Source organism: Ranitomeya variabilis, chromosome 2 (assembly GCF_051348905.1).
Source record: "Ranitomeya variabilis isolate aRanVar5 chromosome 2, aRanVar5.hap1, whole genome shotgun sequence".
Lineage (NCBI taxonomy): Eukaryota > Metazoa > Chordata > Amphibia > Anura > Dendrobatidae > Ranitomeya > Ranitomeya variabilis.
Window position 1 is genome coordinate 851,509,766 of NC_135233.1, and position 20,482 is coordinate 851,530,247.

The 20,482-nt window shown below is 43.3% G+C and overlaps 1 protein-coding gene across 1 annotated transcript in view; it reads right to left on the bottom strand.

The window, feature by feature from the left end:
* The window catches only part of LOC143803974 (mucin-4-like), a 284,408-nt gene that overhangs the window by 82,062 nt on the left and 181,864 nt on the right, over positions 1 to 20,482 (bottom strand). The window contains exons 27-29 of the mRNA XM_077281725.1: positions 18,097 to 18,170; positions 9,111 to 9,190; positions 8,282 to 8,460 (exon numbers count right to left, since the gene is read on the bottom strand). Of these exons, the coding sequence (XP_077137840.1) occupies positions 8,282 to 8,460; positions 9,111 to 9,190; positions 18,097 to 18,170 (333 nt within the window). The remainder of the gene's footprint in view (positions 1 to 8,281; positions 8,461 to 9,110; positions 9,191 to 18,096; positions 18,171 to 20,482) is intronic.

Below are 20,482 nucleotides of genomic sequence, written 5' to 3' on the forward strand. Positions count from 1 at the left end.
AATAACGACAGCCTTGTTGATGCTGGTAGTCAAAAACTGCCCGCTTCTGCTCACAAATCCTTTCCAACATATGCAATGTACTGTTCCAATGCGTGATGACATCACACACCAATCGGTGTGCAGGAAGCTGCAAACGCTGAAGCACAGCAAGGGCAGCTGAAGCTGTAGCTGACTTTCCAAAATGGGCAGACAGGCGGCATACTTTCACTAGCAGATCCAGCAGCTACGGTAGCTTTTGAGAAAATGTTGAACACATGGGCCAGGCAAGGTACATGTGTGAGCTCACCTTGCCTCAGAGCCGCCACCAGGTTCTGGACATTGTCGGCCAAAAATCTGACTGCTCTTTCAGCGCTACCCACAACTCTTCAGCAATGTGCGGTTTGTCACCTAAGCAGATTAGATTCAGAACAGCCTGTTGCTGCTTGGCTGAGGCAGTGCTGCAGTGCTTCCAGATTCTGACTGATGTGCTCATTTCAGAGATGGAGGCTGAAGAGGAGGAGGAGGAGATGCAGGACCTGCAGACTGTGGTGGGGGCAACCCTGATTGACGTAGGGCCTGCAATCCTCAGCGTCGGGAGGATGTGTTACATCCTATGGTCCGACTGGGTCCCGGCTTCCACTATGTTAACCCAGTGTGCCATCAGTGAGATGGACCTTGCCTGCCCACAAGCCCTTGTCCATGTGTCCGTGGTTAGGTGGACTTTCTCAGTAACAGCAGTGTTGAGGGCACGGGTAATGTTGTGGGACACATGTTGGTGTAATGCCGGTATGGTACACTGGGAGAAATAGTGATGACTGGGTACTGACTACCTGGGGACGACCATCAGGCTGCAGAAAGCTTCCATCTCAATGAGCCTAAAAGGCAACATTTCAAGAGCAAGCAGATGAGACATGTGATAATTTAGTTCTGTGGCCTGTGTGGCGTTGGCTGCGTATTTCTGCTTGCGTTCCAATGACTGGGGTATAGACAACCGAAGTCTGTGCTGGGACAAGGACATGGACAGCTTGATGATGGTGCTAGTTGACTGTGGGCAATAACAGGTGCAGAACACGAGGCATTTTTGCATGTACCGTGGACTGGGGATTGGCTTCTATGCAAAACAGTGGAAGAAGCAATGGTGTCACCTGCAGACAGTGTTCCTGGAGCCTGGGGTTCGGCCCACAAAGTCTTGTGCATTGCTGCCATGTGCCTGATCATGCTGGTGGTGGTCAGTCTGGTAATTTTGTTACCCCTACTGATGTGGGCATGGCAGGTGCTGTAAATGGCCTGTTTGGGGTTATTGTCCGAGTCTTTAAAAATAACCATACTCGGGAAGATCTAAGATGAAATGGCTACTTCCATCATGTTGGTGGTATGGGAAACGTATGCACACCTTCTGTCTGTGGCCACCACACTGCTTCTTCCTGCCTGTAGGGGTGCTATGCCTCCTTCTCCTTGTGTGCTGCTGTCCTCAATATGCCTGTCCTCCTGCCAGGTTAGGTCAGTAACTATGTCATCCACCACCTCATCTTCCACATCCGCACCCTGCTTCTCTTCCTGACTTTCTGGCAATTGTGTCTCATCATCATCCACCTGTTGTGCCACTTTCCCACCATCACCTTTGTGTGACTGTGGCTGCTCAAATCTTTGGGCATCGCTACATGCAATCCCATCTTGCCCCACTTCAAGTTGACCGGCCGAGAGTCCAGAATCTTTAAAGGGAAAAGTGAACAGCTCTTCAGAGTGTCCAAGTGTGGGATCAGTTGTCTCAGGGCACTCGGCATGGTGGGAGGAAGGAGGATCAGGGTGAGTAATATGCGGTCCAGACTCATGGCTACTCAGACTGGACTGAGTGGAAGATGTGGTGTTGGTGGCAAAGTGAGTGGAAGCATTATCTGCTATCCAACCAACAACCATTTTACACTGCTTTGGCTTCAATTGTGGTGTGTTCTGCGGTCCTCTAGAAGATGGGACAGGAAGGTCGAGCAAGAAGATGTGGGTATTTGTTGTGGCCCTCTTTCAACCTGGCCACGACATTATCCTCTGCATGCACCAACAACATCACGTCCACTTCCCCGTTCCTTGCCTTGCCCATTTTAAATGGACTACTGAAATATTTTAAAAGTTCAATACAAATGGATTCAATTTTGAGAAAATTGATATGTGATCAGTGTGCAGAAAAAACACACTTAATTCAATGGAATGTGGGTAATTTTTTTATTTTGTTTTTTAACAAATTTTATTAATAACTAGGGAAAGACACAACAAAACCATTTCAAAGGAGCACTCAAATGCAACAATTTTTAACCGACAGAGGCTTCTGACAGAGAAACCACAATGTTCAATATGTGGCCTTGTTTAAATTTTTTGAAAAGAAAATTACTGTCACGACGTAGGCTAAGACAGCACAAAAAAAGTGCAATGTATGCCTGAAAAGCAAGTATTTGTAGAGCACAGATAAACCAGGCGTCTGACGGAGGAAACAAACTCTTTCAATATGTCGCCTGGAGTTTTTTATTTTTTTTTACCCCAAAATACTGTATAGACCTAGGGTAGCAGACAGACAAAAAAGTGGAATGTATGCCGTAAAAGCAAGTATTTGTAGAGCACAGATACACCAGGAGTCTGACGGAGATAACAGACTGTTTCAATATATGTCAAGGAGTTTTTTATTTTTTTACCCCAAAATACTGTATAGACCTAGCGTAGCAGACAGACAAAAAAGTGGAATGTATGCTTAAAAAGCAAGTATTTGTAGAGCACAGATACACCAGGTGTCTGAAGGAGATAACAGACTGATCAATATATGGCCTGGAGGTTTTTTAATTTTTTTACCCCCAAATACTGTATATACCTAGGGTAGCAGACAGCCAAAAAAGTGGAATGTATGCCAGAAAAGCAAGTATTTGTAGAGTACAGATACACCAGGAGTCTGACGGAGATAACAGACTGTTTCAATATGTGTCAAGGAGTTTTCATTTTTTTTTACCCAAAAATACTGTATAGACCTAGGGTAGCAGACAGCGAAAAAAGTGGAACGTATGCCTGAAAAGTAAGTATTTGAAGAGCACAGATACACCAAGCGTCTGATGGAGATAACAGATTGATCAATTTGTGGCCTGGAGGTTTTTTAATTTTTTTACCTCAAAATACTGTGTAGACCTAGGGTAGCAGACAGCCAAAAAAGTGGAATGTATGCCTGAAAAGCAAGTATTTGTAGAGCACAGATAAACCAGGCATCTGACGGAGATAACAGACTGTTTCAATATGTGGCCTGGAGTTTTTTAAATGTTTTTTACCGTAAAATACTGTATAGACATAGGATAGCAGACAGTCAAAAAAGTGGAATGTAGGCCTGAAAAGCAAGTATTTATAGAGCACAGATAAACCAGGCGTCTGACGGAGATAACAGACTGATCAATATGTGACCTGGATGATTTTTTTTTTTTTTTACCCCCAAATACTGTATAGACCTAGGTTAACAAACCGCCAAAAAAGTGGAAAGTATGCCTGAAAAGCCAGTATTTGTAGACCACAGATAGACCAGCCATCTGATGGAGATAACAGACTGTTTTAATATGTGGCCTGGAGTATTTCAAATTTTTTTTTACCCCAAATACTGTATAGACCTAGGGTAACAGACAGCCAAAAGAGTGGAATGTATTCCGGAAAAGCAAGTATTTGTAGAGCACAGATAGACCAGGCGTCTGACGGAGATAACAGACTGATCAAAATGTGGCCTTGATTTTTTTGGGCCCCCCAAAATTGTTTCAATAGGTAGGCTATGACACTAAAAAACTAAATTGGACTACTGAAATTGTAAAATATTTAGCGCAATGATATGCGATGCGTGTGGCATACAAATCACAGTGATAAATATAAGAACTGTAGCTAAATATTTTTTTGCCTGCTAAAGATTTTTTGGTCAGCAAAATGGTGTCCAAAAATGTTGTAAGACACTCGAAAAAATACTACAGTACCAAAAAAAAAGGCCAGAATTGTCTGCGTACTGCTGCTAGGTATATATAAAATAGTCAGCAGCAGACAGTAATGGAGCCTTTTGATGTATGCATTGAGATCTATATACTCACATACAATGCCTGCATGCCTTGCACTGATGTGGATATGTGCACATAGACTCCCCTGCCTACCTAGCACTGCAATCTATATACCCCTGAATTAGCCCTAAAAAGGACTGATGGTTTATCAGGATTTGTGGATTAAACACTAGTAGACCCACCCTAACTAATAAAAGAACGAATTTGACCCTATCTCAGCTGCAACTCTGCCTACACTCGCTAAGTCCGGAGCTGAATGCACCAAGCAGGGCGGCATCAGGTCTCTTATAGACCTGATGACATGGGGGGGCCAACAAATCACTGTAATACCACAACAGTGATGGCTGCGGAATTACAGTGCATGGCAGACAATCCCTGCATGTTCATTGGTGCACTAAAAAGTGCCAAAATTGCAGGGTGCAGACCCGAGCTCCCGCCTAATAATCCCGGAAATGTTCGGTGCTCGACGAGTACACCGAGCACAGTGATACTCAGGCGAGTACCGAATAGTGGCGAGCACGTACGCTCAACACTATCAAGTACCTCTCAAAAAATATGTTGAGTCGTTTATACCATCATTGCTACCACCATCTTTAGTACTTGTGGATGGAAACTTAGAATTTCAGATAGCAAAAATCATGGATTCTTGCTTAGTTCATAGGTGACTTCAGTATCTGGTACATTGGAAGTGATACGGTCCTGAAGAGTGGATGTGAGTATCACTATCTGAGGTGCATGCGGCCAGAATGATTCAGCCTTTTCAAGTGACACACCCTGATAAACCTGGTTCTGAGGTTTTAAAACATCCCTCGAACAAGGGGGGTACTGTCACGGGGTTACTGCGACAGAGAGGAGCCAGAAGACTGTAGCGTCTGATTACTCCTACTCCTGCGCTGAATAGATGCACTTCATCTTCTTTTTAAATGGTATAAATGTCTTTTGGCAGTACAGGGGTTAATGTGCTATATTTAGAGCTCTAGGAGCTGGGGCTCTCAACTGAGCATGGTTAGTCACTCCTATCCCCTACATAACCTGGGTCCTAACTGACACACATCATCAGAGTAGCTTATGCTGCATGCCTAAGAGGATAGAGGTTGGTGGTTATAAGAGTAGACATTTGGTGGATTTATCTGTGACTGCTGTTTAATGTGATAATTCCCTTTGACTCCTACTTTAGTTTTACCCCATCCTGCAATATCCGATGAATTCTTCTATTATATGTGTCTGAATAATTGTATGTCTGGTACCTTCTGTTCCCCTATTCCTGTTAACTTGTTCGTCTGGTTGGTGTACTATGGTGCACAACTACTCCCCTCTTCTTTAGGTGGGGAATGGTTTAGATGGAGGGTGGATTCAGGAGATACGCCAAGGTACGTGGCCCCTGCATCTTCACCTTCAAAAGTAACCTGGGAAAAAGGGTGAGCTAGGGTGCCCCCTATTATTAGGAACAGAGAAGGAGCCCCTGGTCCTGGGTCACCTGACAACAGAGTCATGATACGGGGGTTTTCATGATAACATCTCTTTGAGGCAGCAAGTGTCTACTGTAAGGTCAACTGAGTTCACAGCAGTTGGTTCTGACACTACCCAGCACCAGTGGCAGACTGATCAAACGTGAGTGCAGCACTCGGCACTTGAGCTACCGTGGCTGTGGAAACCTTAATCGAGTCTTTAAGGTTACTGAAGTATCCAGCTGCTGGAACTCCTTTGGTCTGTAAACTAAGGTTACCTTGTGTGTGTATTTTACTGTACTTGTTAATAAATAATAAAGAAATGAAAAAAGTGGTGTCCCCCTATTTTAATAACAGTCGAGGGAAACTATACAGCTGGGGGGTGGTTTTGTTATTTTGGAAAGGGGCCAATATCCATAAATGTTCCCAGCCAATTAATATCAGCTCACAGCTGTGTGTTTAACCTTTACTGGTTATTAAAAAGGGAGTATCCCCCCTAAAAATAATGCTGAGTCCCCCCCTATTTTCAATAACTAGCAAAGGCTTAACAGACAGCTGCGGGCTAACCTTAATAAGCTGAGAAGAGGCCATGGATATTGGCCCCCTGCCAGACTAATAACACCAGCCCTCTGCCGCTCCAGAAATGGAGCATCCATTAGATGCGAGAATTCTGACTCTAAGCTTTGGCTCTTTCCGCTTTCCCTGGTATATTAGCAAGAGGGGTAATAGTTTAATGGCTGATGTCAGTTGTTTTATGTCCGCTGACCTCATACTCAGGGGTTAGTAATTGAAAGGTGTTGATCAGACCCCCACATTACTAACTCCATTGTAAAAAGTAATAAAGACACAAAGAGAAAAGTCCTTTAATTGAAAAATATGAAAATAAAAGTAATCCTCGGGTCCGCTCATCTCTAATTGTTACCCTTTTGCTCATCAGTGTATATATTCTATGCTTTGTAATCAGATGTGTATATGCTATACTCTCACTGTGAGTTCCCCAATTACTGACCTAGTATTGAACACAGCCGTGGTCTCATCCTTCACTCATCAATTAATTGCGTAATTGTCCTGAAGATTGGAGGAGACCCATTTTGTTTCCCTGACAATTGGTGACAGTTGTGGAATGTGCATGATTCCATTGGTATTCTCATTGACAATGATGATGATGATGATGGAGTAAAAGAAAAGACATACAGTGGCCAATCATTTGTCTTCAGGGGAGATAAATGCCAGAACTGTCTGATATGATACGATACACAGTATTGATCCCGGGGGAAATTACGGTATTACAGCAGCAATGCAAACAGCGGTACATAAAATATTAGGACACAAATCTTGCACAAGTATACCAACATTACATAAATAAATATGGGTAGTTCAGGTATATAAGTCACTGTTAATTGACATTAGTACACCAGCAATCAGTCATTGTTGTCTACCACCCTTAGGAAATGATTATACATCCCCATAGCAGTAGGTACAAACTATTTCCTGAATTTCTCCTTCTTGCACCTTAGTAGGATTACACGGCTGCTGAATGTGCTCTTCTGCTTCAAGAACAGCTCGTATAGTGGGTGTATTATTGATCATTATAGCCCTACACTTCTTCTGAATTCTATCCTCCAATACCTAATCAAGAGTCCAGATGGAGGCCAACAGCCGCGCTTGCCTTCTTGATAAGTTTGTTGAGCTTATTAGCGTCAGATACTCGCACACTACTGCCTCAGCATATGATAGCAAAAAAAAGGCGCTTGCCACAATGGACTGGTAGAACATTTCCAGCATTTTACTGCACACATTGAATGACCTGAGCTTACGAAGAAAGTATAGTCTGCTCATTCACTTCTTGTAAACCTTTTCTGTATGACACCTCCAATCGAGTTTACTGTCAAGGTGAAGCCCCAAATATTTGTAGCTCCCAACAATCTCAGCCTCTGGGCCAGCAATATTGAAGTCTGGCAGAGGCTTTTTCATAGAGAACTGAGCTTAGTGCTCATGTGTATGGAAGAGTCAGGATAGATAGCTGTGTGTTGTTATATAGGTTATATATTCCAAGGTTAGCAACTATTTTTCTGAAACTATTAGAAGTACATATGGTTCATATCTAATTAATTTTATTAACTTAACAAAATTAAGCAAGAAAACTGCTTCTAGTTGTAATCCTATAAATAAATCTCTTTCTTTCCCTGGCCTATATGATTTCTAGCTCTCTGTAATTTCATACTTTTCAAGTCAAATGATGTATTGTATTATAAGACAAAGAAAGGTGACATTTTAGTAGACATTAACTATATGTATGTCTCAGGTCACGTTAACTTGTTGCATTTTTTCAGCTTTTTTGCTGAATTTTACAAATTTCCAGCTGCATTTTACAGTACCAGCAAAGTGTATGAGATTTCAGAAATCTCATGTACACATTTTTTTTTTTATTTTGTCCTCAGTATTTTGTGCAAAACCTTGTTTTTTTGCAGAATGCAACATGTCACTTCTTTCAGTTTTTTCACCCATTGCTTTGGTGGTGAAATTGACGCTGAAAAAACACAGGTATCAGGTTTTGTTGCTCATTTTGTGCCAAAATCTGATGAAGTAGAATTAGAGTTTTTTATGCACTAAACTTTATCAGCATGCACAAGAAACAAATATACCCTGATAAAAAGCAGCAAAACACAACAAATCTAAGCAAAATGTGCTTATTTGAGGGGTTTCTTTCTGCCAAGAGAGCAGGTTTTGCCTTAGGAATAAAAACGCACCATATGAATATAGCCTTACAGTTTACAGATACTAAGGAATACTTACATTGCAGATGGTCAGTTACATTGAAAATTTTAATGTCATCTAGTGCCCGTATGCTTGGATTTGTAATTCTCTGCTTTAGATGCGCTACTAGTTCATTGTTTAGAAATCCAATTATTGCTATATCTGCCACATAAGTAAATTTTGCAATGAATGTTGCATTCATATCACTGGGCCCACTCCTGAAAACAACATATAGAAACATAAATACATGAAATAAAAGCTAAAATAGTGTGTTTTAGCTATTGCAAAACACGATCAACCTTCAGGTACCTATGATATACAAGCTTACAAGCTCCAGAAGAGTAACTAAACCTTTCCTATCTTTTTCCAACCTTTAGTGCCAATTTAATCGCATGCAGATCAATAGGGCAGAAGGCAGTTTGAATGATTGGTGGGGATCTCAGGACCCAGGGCACTAGCAAACAGCTTTGTAATTAACAGGGCACCGAAATATATGACTGCCAAGTTGCAGATTTTAATTTTAGTGACTATCTTTAATTATATGGCTGCTCACAAATAGTATGAAACATATAAGGAACATTGTACTCATTCAGGTATCAACATCTCTCACAACTCCATATTTTCTACACCTAAATTAAAGCCAACCTTTCCCTTATTAATTCAAAAATTCAGTGCTGGTTATTTTCATAATGTATTTTAATAGTGTTTGTAAGGGAGCTCTGTTTTCATGACTTGGTAGATGATATCATTAAAACTGCATTTTGAGACCACTGGGTGCAGCGAACTGCATGTAGAATTTTAGTTCCAGGGAAAACAGGTTTTAGGAATGAACATAGAAATGTAATGACTAATGAGCATAGAGACTTACTCTTGTTCACTGAAATGACTTGTCTTCTCGTCAAACAAATGTGTCACATCTATCTGGGCAGTTTTTAGTTTTCTCGCAATCTGTGTAAATCAAATAAACAAAAATATTTAAAGAAAGGGAGAAAATGTAGCCAATAATTGCCTTAATCTTAGTTAGGTCCCCTTCACATGTCTTTGCTTGCAGTACTTGTGCCATTTGTTTTTTTCACAGACACCACACATGCCCATTATAATCTATGGTGCTGCACACATGTCCGTGTGTTTGCACACGGACACATGTCCATTTTTTACTATCAGCGCAGATGACAAGGGCCAATGCAATTATGGGTTTGTTTAAAACATGTACCGCATACGGATGGCATCCAATTGTCATCCTTGTGCCATACCTCTGCTGTACTTGGTTAAAATTGCAAAGTATTGAAGATGCTTTCTAACTGAATTTTCTTACGCCATATTGGAAAAAAACAGATATCACATGGATAGAGATGAGCGAACCTTTCAAAGTTCGGTCCTGATTCGCTGAACAGACCACTGTTCGCCAAACGCTTCGCCGAACATACCCAAACCCCAAAACATTCAATGGGAGGCAAAACCAAACACATAGACAACACCTTAAGGAGTGACAAAAAGCTTGCCAAACACACTAGAAATTTGCAAATGGCACAGCAGCAGTCAGCCATGTTCCATGCATGAGGTATCAGGGTCTGGCCCAGCATTTACAGCTTGGAATTGCAGTCTCAATAAGGACCTGGTGGTTAAGGGAACGGTGTAAGCCTTCTTAGCTGGCAGACCTCATACCTCATGCAACATACCTCCAATTTTTTTTTTTTTAATTCCAGCCACACTCAGATGGTACAAACATCAGTTTCATACAGTAATATTGGTAGAAAAATATAAGGAAAGTAACACAGGTAGTTGACTTAAAGTAAGTGCAGGCCTGCCTGTCTGAGAGCCCTACTTACACGGGCAACCAACCAAATCGACACCCAATTTGGAGTCTCCACACTTCAAAAAAAAAATTGTCACACACTAATACTAAAGTGGCATAAATTCCCACAGAGTAGAAATATTCTAATAGGCCTCTAACACACCTTCCTCCACAGGCAACCCACCAGATGGAAACCCAACTTGGAGTCTCCACATTTCAAAAAATAATTGTCACACACCACTAAAGTGGCATGAATTTCCACAGAGATAAAACAGTATAATAGGTCTCTGACACACTCTCCACCACAGGCAACCAACCAGATGGAGACCCAACTTGGAGTCTCCACATGTAAAAAAAATAGTTGTAACAGCACAAAAGTGGCATCAATTTCCACACTGTAATAGGCCTCTGACACACCTTCTACTACAGGCAACCCACCAGATAGAAACCCAATTTGCAGTCTCCACATTTCAAAAAAATTGTAACATCAGCAGCAGTACCAACAACAGGCACAGAAGAAACCGCAAAGATGGAACAGAATGCAATAATGTAAGATCAATACATGACACTAAAAACAACATCATCGCCTAGTCTGCCCAATCTGCGACTGCGGTGCAAAAGTCATCGAAGATCCATGACTTGTTCATTTTAATGAAAGTTAGGTGGTCTACAATTTGAGGGGGCATACGGATGGATGTGCTTATCTGTCAGGAAACCACCAGCAGTGCTGAAGACACTTTCTGAGAGAATGTTGGCTGCCAGACATGATAACACCTCCAAGACATGACAGGCGAGCTGAGGCCACTTTTCTATTTTTGAAGAGCAAAATCAAAAAGGGTCCAAACCCCTCCTGATGGAATTGATATTGAGCTCTAGATACTCCTGCACCATCCTCTCTAGTTGTTCCCTGATTAAGCTGCGGATGAAACACGTGTAGGGGCCATTGGACCAGTGCACATTTATTTTCTCCTCCTCTGGACACATCAATTAGATGTACAGTAAGTACTACTTATCACCATTGCATTATCAGATCCTCTATGGATAGTCATAGCACTAAGCTTTTAGACTAGGGGTGTTAACCATATGTTCAAACTTGTTAATTTTTTATTCAAGATTATATACTTATCTACACTTCATATGTGACAATTTTTAGGAATAATCGGTTTTCTTTATTTCTGTATGTTTTTCATTTTACCTTTATATTAATAAAATATGTTATATTTTATCAGACCCACTTGCACTCTTGCTCCTTGTGTTGGTTGTGCTATTTATCTTAGAGTGTGTCTCTAGAAAGTTTTTCTTTATCTCTGCTCATTTTTTGTAAGTTGGTCACAGCGTGTCAGACTTGTAATCTGTTCTGCTGGTGGACAGGCTGGTCTACAAAAATCTGTTAAACAACACAGAAATATTTTATGCCACTTACGCTGCTGCTGCTAATATTTTGGTGATGACTCCTTGATGTTCCGGGGGTTGGACATCAACAACTGGGATGCACACTGTGTTCCTCACTGCTGTCTTGTTAAAAACCACTCTTAAGATTGTCTACAGGCTTATTTCAATAATCCAGCCACAGAGTGGCAACCCAGTAGTCAGCACTATTTCAAACCCTAAGAATATGGGCATCGTGTTGAAGATAGTGCAGCAAGAAGACGCTCATGTGTCAGGCGCTTCCATGAGCTCCAAGTCCATGAAGTGTTGCTGGCAGGGTAACACTTAAGGTTGCTTCCTCCATCCCCTCCCACCAATCACGGACAACAGAGAGCGAATTATTATCCTCTTCATCTTCTGACTGTTCCGCATCCATCACCTCATCCTCCTCAATTTGTCCCTCAGCTTCTGCATCTTCACTAACAGTTTGTCTGGTACCATGAGCCCCCTTCATCACTGTAAGCCACCCAACGACAGTCCGGAAATTTGAGATATGGTTATCCCATCTTCCTCTCCTTCCAATTCTGGAACCATTACCTCCTCATGCAGACTATTCAAAGTGGGCTTCAGCATGTAGATGACCGGAACAGTGATGTTGATGATGGCATCATCAGCGCTAACCATCTTAGCAGCCATTTCAAAACTGTACAGAATGGTGCAGAGGTTTTTCACCTGTGCCCATTCCACAAGCATGATTTTCACCATGTCCAGATTGTGTTGGCCTAGGCTATTTAAAAGGACATACTGCATCAGGGCTCATCGCTACTGCCACAGCCGCTGCAACATATGTAGTGTGGAATTCAACCATGTTGGAACATCACTAATCAAATGGTTAACTGGTAGACCAAAAGACCTATGAAGTATCAAGTCAATGACCTAAGGGGTAAGATCATCGGAAGTGAGCATACAGCGACCTTGCTTTCTGTAGCAGCGCATCCAGGCTGGGATAGCAGTGTAGAAATTGTTGTACCACCAGGTTGAGCATGTGAGCCATGCGAGGCGCATGTGTGAGGTTGCCACAGTGTAGGGCCCCTCAGGTTTGTACCGTCATCGCACACAGCCTTCCATGTCTCCAGGTATAGTGGAGACAGCAATTGCTCTAACTCGGCTTGGATACCTGTCCACAAATCTTGAGCTGTAGGGCTGTGATCTCCAAAGCATATTAATTTAAACACTGCCGGATTGTGGGGATCCATGGCTGTGCAGTATGGAGGTGGGGGAGATTCTATCTGCACAGTTGGAATGCATGTCTGATTAATAGAGGCATTGAGGGCACAGGTGGAAGTCCTAGAGGAAGTGGAGAAGGCAGAAGCAATGCAGGAACTGTTAGATACCGAGGTTTGTCCTGCAAGCCTTGGGGATTAAAAAACTTGTGGATTAGCCCCTTGACCACCTACCACAGCAGCCACCAGAGTCACTCAGTGCCCAGTCAGTGAGATTTAATGCCCCTACCCATGTTGGATCGTCCAGGTGTCAGTGGTGAAATTCACTGCAGCAGACATAGATTCTTAGAGAATGGCGACTGTGTAACTGGTACTGGTGGACTGAGACAGCCATCAACTTTCTTAAACCATCTGTATCCATCAGGCAGAAAGGCAGCATTTCCATGACCAACAGATTGGAGATGGTGGAGTTCAAGCTCTTAGCTTTGCCATGTGATGTGTATTCTTTTACCTGACCACAACTGCGGGACCAAGGGCTGTCTGCTGTGCTGAGAAAAGGTGGAGTATGAACAACAGGACAAACTGCTGGACTGTGAGTAAAGTACAGGTGGAGATGTAATGGTGGATTGAGAAGATGTGTTGTGCTAGGTGGCACAAAAGCAGCAGTCATTAGTGTTGAGCATTCCGATGCTGCAAGTATCGGGTATCGGCCGATACTTGCTGTATCGGAATTTCCGATACCGAGATCCGATATTTTTGTAATATCGGATATCGGTATCGAAACAACATTAATGTAAAAAGGTGTAAAAGAAAGAATTAAAATAAAAAAAATCGCTATACTCACCTGTCCGACGCAGCCGGGACCTCGGCGATTGTAAGCGGCAGCGTTGTTTCTTTAAAATTCGCGCTTTTACTTGCTTACGTGAATTCCCGGCTTCTGATTGGTCAGGGCGGCCATGTTGCCGGGACGCGGACCAATCACAGCAAGCCGTGACGAAATTACGTCACGGCTTGCTGTGATTGGTCCGCGTCCCGGCAACATGGCCGCCATTAACCAATCACAAGCCGTGACGTCACGGGAGGCTGGACACGCGCTTATTTTGAAAAGCGCGCGTGTCCAGCCTCCCGTGACGTCACGGCTTGTGATTGGTCACGGCGCCATATTGCCGGGATGCGGACCAATCACAGCAAGCCGTGACGAAATTACGTCACGGCTTGCTGTGATTGGTCCGCGTCCCAGGAACATGGCCGCCATTAACCAATCACAAGCCGTGACGTCACGGGAGGCTGGACACGCGCTTATTTTGAAAAGCGCGCGTGTCCAGCCTCCCGTGACGTCACGGCTTGTGATTGGTCACGGCGCCATATTGCCGGGATGCGGACCAATCACAGCAAGCCGTGACGAAATTACGTCACGGCTTGCTGTGATTGGTCCGCGTCCCAGGAACATGGCCGCCATTAACCAATCACAAGCCGTGACGTCACGGGAGGCTGGACACGCGCTTATTTTGAAAAGCGCGCGTGTCCAGCCTCCCGTGACGTCACGGCTTGTGATTGGTCACGGCGCCATATTGCCGGGACGCGGACCAATCACAGCAAGCCGTGACGTAATTTCGTCACGGCTTGCTGTGATTGGTCCGAGTCCCGGCAACATGGCCGCCCTGACCAATCAGAAGCCGGGAATTCACGTAAGCAAGTAAAAGCGCGAATTTTAAAGAAACAACGCTGCCGCTTACAATCGCCGAGGTCCCGGCTGCGTCGGACAGGTGAGTATAGCGATATTTTTTATTTTAATTCTTTATTTTACACATTTATATGGTTCCCAGGGCCTGAAGGAGAGTTTCCTCTCCTTCAGACCCTGGGAACCATCAGGAATACCGTCCGATACCTGAGTCCCATTGACTTGTATTGGTATCGGGTATCGGTATCGGATTGGATCCGATATTTTGCCGGTATCGGCCGATACTTTCCGATACCGATACTTTCAAGTATCGGACGGTATCGCTCAACACTAGCAGTCATGTCTACTTTCGCAACAGCTGACCGTCTCTCACTGTGGTGGGTAAAAAATTTTTAGTTTCTGTCACCGGAAACTTGTGTGTGAACATTTGGAATGGTGACGGAGGAGAAATAAGCAGCAGATGTGGTTCTTGGGATGGCCATTGTTTGGTGAAGCCCGCTAGTCCGCATTTTAGCGCAGTGAGATTTGCAGACTAAGGAATATTGATCACGCATGTGCTGGTTTATGTATGCAGTTGTCAAATTATTGCAATTTTTGCCTCGACAGAGATTTTTTTGCAAATTTGACAGATAATGTGTGTTGGGTCATCCTTTGCGGTCTCAAAAAATAGTGAGGCTAGGCAACCCTTGCTGCCCCTGTGAACAGCACACTAATGACCCGTGCTGGCCACAGCCAGAGTTGGGGCTGAGGATGCAGTGCTTGTCATGGTTGCATCACTTTGTGTCTGTGTCGGAAGCTGCAATGTAACCTCCTCCTCCTCCACTTCTTCTGCTGAGCTGCTCAGCTGCATGCCACTGGATTCACACCCAGTGGGATCTACAACCACATCATCTTCTCTGTTCTCATACTCCTCACCCAGAGAGTCACCCTCCTCTTTCTGCCCTGACATGACAGAACAGTCTGCGTGCGCCTCTGGTATCTGAGTCTCATCATGATCACCTTGAACCTTGGTGGTTAACATCTGGTGACAACAGTCTGGATTCTGCTTGGACCTTACTTAATTCGGCCACAGATCCAACATGAAAAAAGTTGGGGCATCGGTGCAGATGCATTCCACCTCTAGATTCTGTGATTCTTCGGAGCAGACTTCTGATGCCCATGAAATACAATGTGTGAACAGCTCTTCAGAATGGCTCATCTAAGATTCCCCACAGTCAGTAGGGCACTTGGAAATTTTTGACACAGGGAGAAGCAAGAGTGATGGGATGCCACCTTTGAGCATTGTACTGTGTGTGATGTTAAGGTGGAGGAAGAGGAGGAGAGACAACTTGATGCAGTGTCTTCGATCCACTGGAGCATATTCTCTTTCTGAGCCTCATATACAAGGCGACCACTGTGCAGCTGCCAAAGAAAGGGATTTGAGTAGGCCAATCATTAACATATGTTGACAGTCATCTTTGGATAGGACGAGATAATGTTTGTTCAGTTAAGCTTTCATTCACATTAACACCTAACCCACGTACACGTCGAATACCAAGCCTATTCTCCCTTCTACCACAACCTTGCATTTTCCCACATGTTGTAAGTGGTCTTCCTGTCTTGTACACTGCTGTTTCACAGTCTTAGACCCACAACTGTCAGTCAACTGTCACTAAATTAACAATCACTATTTCTTTTCTTAGATAGTGTGCCTTAACAACACTGTAACCCCCAACGGTTTTTAAGTGGAAATCTAGCCTTCTGATTTGCCATTGAAGCACAGTTTTAGCACAAATGATTTGGAGTAACTATTTGGGCCTCTTAGTTGCACCACTATATTAGGCCTAACAATTTTTAAGTGGAAATCTGGCCTTCTGATTTGCCACTGAAACACAGTTTTAGCACAAATAATTTGGAGTAGCTAATTGGGCCTCATGGCTGTAACACTATATTAGGCCTAACAAACTTTAAGTGGAAATCTGGACTTCAGATTTGCCACTGAAACACAGGTTTGGCCCAAACGATTTGGAGTAGCTAATCGGGCCTCGTGGCTGAACCCTAATATTAGGCCTAATAATTTTTAAGTGGAAATCTGACCTTCTGATCAGCCACTGAAACAGAGTTTTAGCACAAATGATTTGTAGTAACAAATGGGGATTCCAGAGACTGCCACACAGTGTTTGCACAATCTACATTGATGCTGGAAGATTGAGTTCACACAGGACAGAGAGGATCGACCTCTCTGCACTGTCACACTGAGCAAATGGCGCCAGCAAAGCAAGATTTACACTTTTTATATGGACAGGGACATATGACATCGGCAACCAGTCACAGACGACTTTGTGTCATGATGTCATGGATGGTTTCTGTGCCCTGATTGGTTTCCGAAATCAACATACATAAAGTAAGTGAAAAAAAAGCATGTGCCGCTCCTGTAATCTCTTTAGAAGCTCCTATAACCTCTCCACATTCCCTCTCTTCATCAAACATGTCCCCCTGCCCCCACGCTCATCATACAGCACCACTATCCTAGTCAAAGTCATACAAAAACATTAGTGGAGACGCAATGATTTACCGAACTGTGACCGACTTTTACAGACTTTGAGTAAAAATGCTCATGAAAGCGAACACAAGTCTGAATGTGCTACTTTCGGGCCAAATCTGAGATTTACTAACGCTTTCCCAACTCATCTCTACACCTGGATGGCACACTGATCCAAAACACTGATAACACGGTAACGGTAGCATACGGAATTATGAAAAGGGTCCTATGTAAAGCCTATTTATCCCTTTCTAGATAACTTTTGCTACTAGGCCCATTGTGCAGTAGTGTTATCATTTGTCTCATCATGAACCTAAGTGAACACAACATGGAGGTCTTCGCTCAAACTATAATTCTGTAATTTGGGCAGCACGGTGGCTCAGTGGTTAGCACTGTTGCTTTGTAGCACTGTGGTCCTGGGTTCAAATCCCACCAAGTGCAATATTTGTAAGGAGTTTGTATGTTCTCCTCATGCTTGCATGAGTTTCCTCCCACACTCCAAAGACATACATCGATAGAAAATTTAGATTGTGAGCCCCATTAGGAAAAATTATAATGATATCTGTAAATCACTGTGGAATTAATAGTGCTATGAAACTGAGTAAATAATAATAATAAAGTAAATAATTTTGTACCTTTAATAAGATGAACAATAAAAAATTACATTGTGCTAGCCAGAAAAATGTATGCAAATACTTGTCTCAGTATGAACAACTAATCTGAGGCACCTCACCATCAGCTGCATACCCCGATATCCACATAACCTTATTATCAGTTTAAACCACTTTACCGTCATACGGATAAATACCTTGATAAAGGCCTTTGGCCAAAACGTTGGTGTTATGTATGACTGGTCATTATATTAAAGCAATAAAGAATTTTTGGCATTGACTTCCAGTAGTCCTCAGATTAGTCGATCATATTACATTATTTTTCTGAAAACCTTTTTGCATTTTGACTGCAATCCCCTTGACCCATCCTACTTGTCTCAGTAGTTCATTTTTCAACCTGCATGAAGAAGGAACTTTTATACTCTGAAAGCTTGCAAATATAATTTTTCTGGTTAGCCAATAAAGATATAAATTCTAGAATATTTTTGTCATTTTTGGGCATAAAAGTATTTTCATCAGTTCTTAAATATATATGAAATCATTGCTACAAAAGGAACTTTGCAAGACTGGTGAAATACATATAATTGCCTAGTGTAAATACAGATTCATCAGGTAGCTGAACTTTACATTAAAATATAATAAAAAAATTACCTACCAGGTCATAACTCTCTTTAAAAGTGAAAATACTGATAGAGGATAGGAATACATGTATAGACCTCTGCATTGTACCTAAGAAAACAAAGACATGGCATTTTATTACATATGAAACAAACTTTAATTGTAGACATGCAGCAAAGGGAAACCACTCACCAGCTTTATAGGTTTTGTCCATTCACAACATACTGATGACCTAATCTGTAAGCTATCAGTGGTGGTGGTCTGATATAAGGCATACCAGCCAATCAGACGCAATATGCTCAGATGCCTGCCACATGTAAATGAAGCTACAAAGCACAGCTCCGTTCAATGTGTATCGGCCATTGCTGGGTAATGCACCTGGCAGTAGCCACTGCATGTTGACTGGGGCCACGCGTTCCAGTTCCATTCACAGATTTTATATTCAGGAGCTGCTGGAGTCTATAGATGATTGAAGAGGGCGCCTGGTGTTGGTCGCCCATCAATATTATACTGATGAACTATCGTAAGAATAGATTATCAGTAAACTGTGACATCGCCTTTAAATGGGATAAGTAAATTATGTTGACATATATTTGTAACACCCCAGGTTCCTGGTTGTTACAGTGGCATTGCTTTCCTCATGGGGAGAGTGATGTCATGCTTGGAAGCAAGGAAGGATCCTTTTATCAGGTATCACAAACATGCAAAATGTTCTTACTCCAGGCCAGAAGGGGGAGCTCTGATCCAGTTTGTGGGAGGCTCCCATATATATATATTCTAGCTGGAGGGAAAGTATTTAGTCTGTTAGAGAGTCTGAGAGTAGTCTGTCAGAGGGACAGAGGAGAGAGGAAACATAGGGGCTGTGCAGCCAAGTGAGGTACTGCAGCTCCTGGAAGGGAGAGAGAAGGACAGAATAAGTTGTAGAGAGCATGAAGGAGGAAAAGAATCACAGGAGAGTGAAGAGCTGGAGAGAGAAGCTGCAACTGGGCTTCCTCCACACTGAGTGCAGATACCGGTAGCCGGAAGACTGAGGTTGTGGGGGTAACTTCATGCCCTATGGCAGAAACCGGCAGACGGCTGGACTTCAAGTCACCTGTTCACCATTAACACCCGAGGACACAGTAGCATATAGAGCCCGGGTCGTGATAGAGATCCTGTAAAAAGGCTCGAGCTACCTGTCGTACGGACAGTGTCCTACCAACAAGGGGGACAGAGAGAACGTGAGGACCTTGTATGAGGCCTAAGGCAGCAAGGGACTACACCACAGCACATAGAGGAAGGCTTACAACCCCACCTGGTAAGGGGGATTCCAGATTTGCTTCCAAGCCGGCCACACCATACCAGTTCCTGTGATCCGGTACCCTGGACTGTGGCTACCTGAACTCTACAGTAAAGAGGTAAAGAGACTGCAACCCTGTGTCCTCCGTTCCTTTCTACACCCCCTACTACCTGTCCCTACTACACTGGGAGCCCTGGGGACCCAGCAATACCATCCCAGCTGCCATACCATCTCCCCAGAGAACCCCTTTAAGCAGCATTGGTCACCCTTGACCGAATACCACAGGTGGCGTCACGAACATTTATTATTTTACAAACCCCTTTAAAGACTTTCCCTTTAACATGGGTGCCCAGGGCCACTGACTGGGTCACCGCTGCCGTGACACATCCCTTTAAGTACCAGACCAGGTACCGAGTACCCCACGGTCCTGGCAGGCATTCCATATTCCCTTAATACATCAGTTTGCGATACAGTTTATAACTGAATGTTTTCAAGTCCTGTCATGACTGTTTTGTCAGATAACCCGGGCCAGGGGCTCTTTCCCTGTCCCTGGCCCTGGGTGCGCTCTAGCTATCCATGCTCCTCAGATTACTTCTAATGGTAAAGACACTGGGGCCACATACCTTAAAAGCTCCTGAATCTAACACTTAATCTGCTTCCACTCCCATTCGGGAATTGGGGAGTAGAATCATATGTACTGTAGATACACAAACCAGACTAACAAGAGAATAAGCACAGGTATAAAGGAAAATACCAGTCACACAAATATGCACTAACAAACAACAGAGTGGACCACCGAGCAGTGAAGGAAAGAAAAAAATAAATAGGAGAGGATGAGAGTATGCACACAACCGAATCACCAACCAACAGTCTTTAGATAAACACTCCAAACGCCTCATCAAACAACCACCTCCTCCAACTCCAGAGCCAGGCAGCAAGAAACTAACACTGGAACCCCTGTTAGACAGAGGGAACTGTATATTGCAGAGGGGAGTGGCCAACACTGAACAGCTGAGACCATCAACACAGTAATACACTAGAAGCTCTCAGCTGAACAGATTAATCCATGCATTGCTAACTGAAACCTGAACTATTTAATATGATGGTGAGGAGCTTCTAATCAGTGCATCAGTGCAGAAATGCA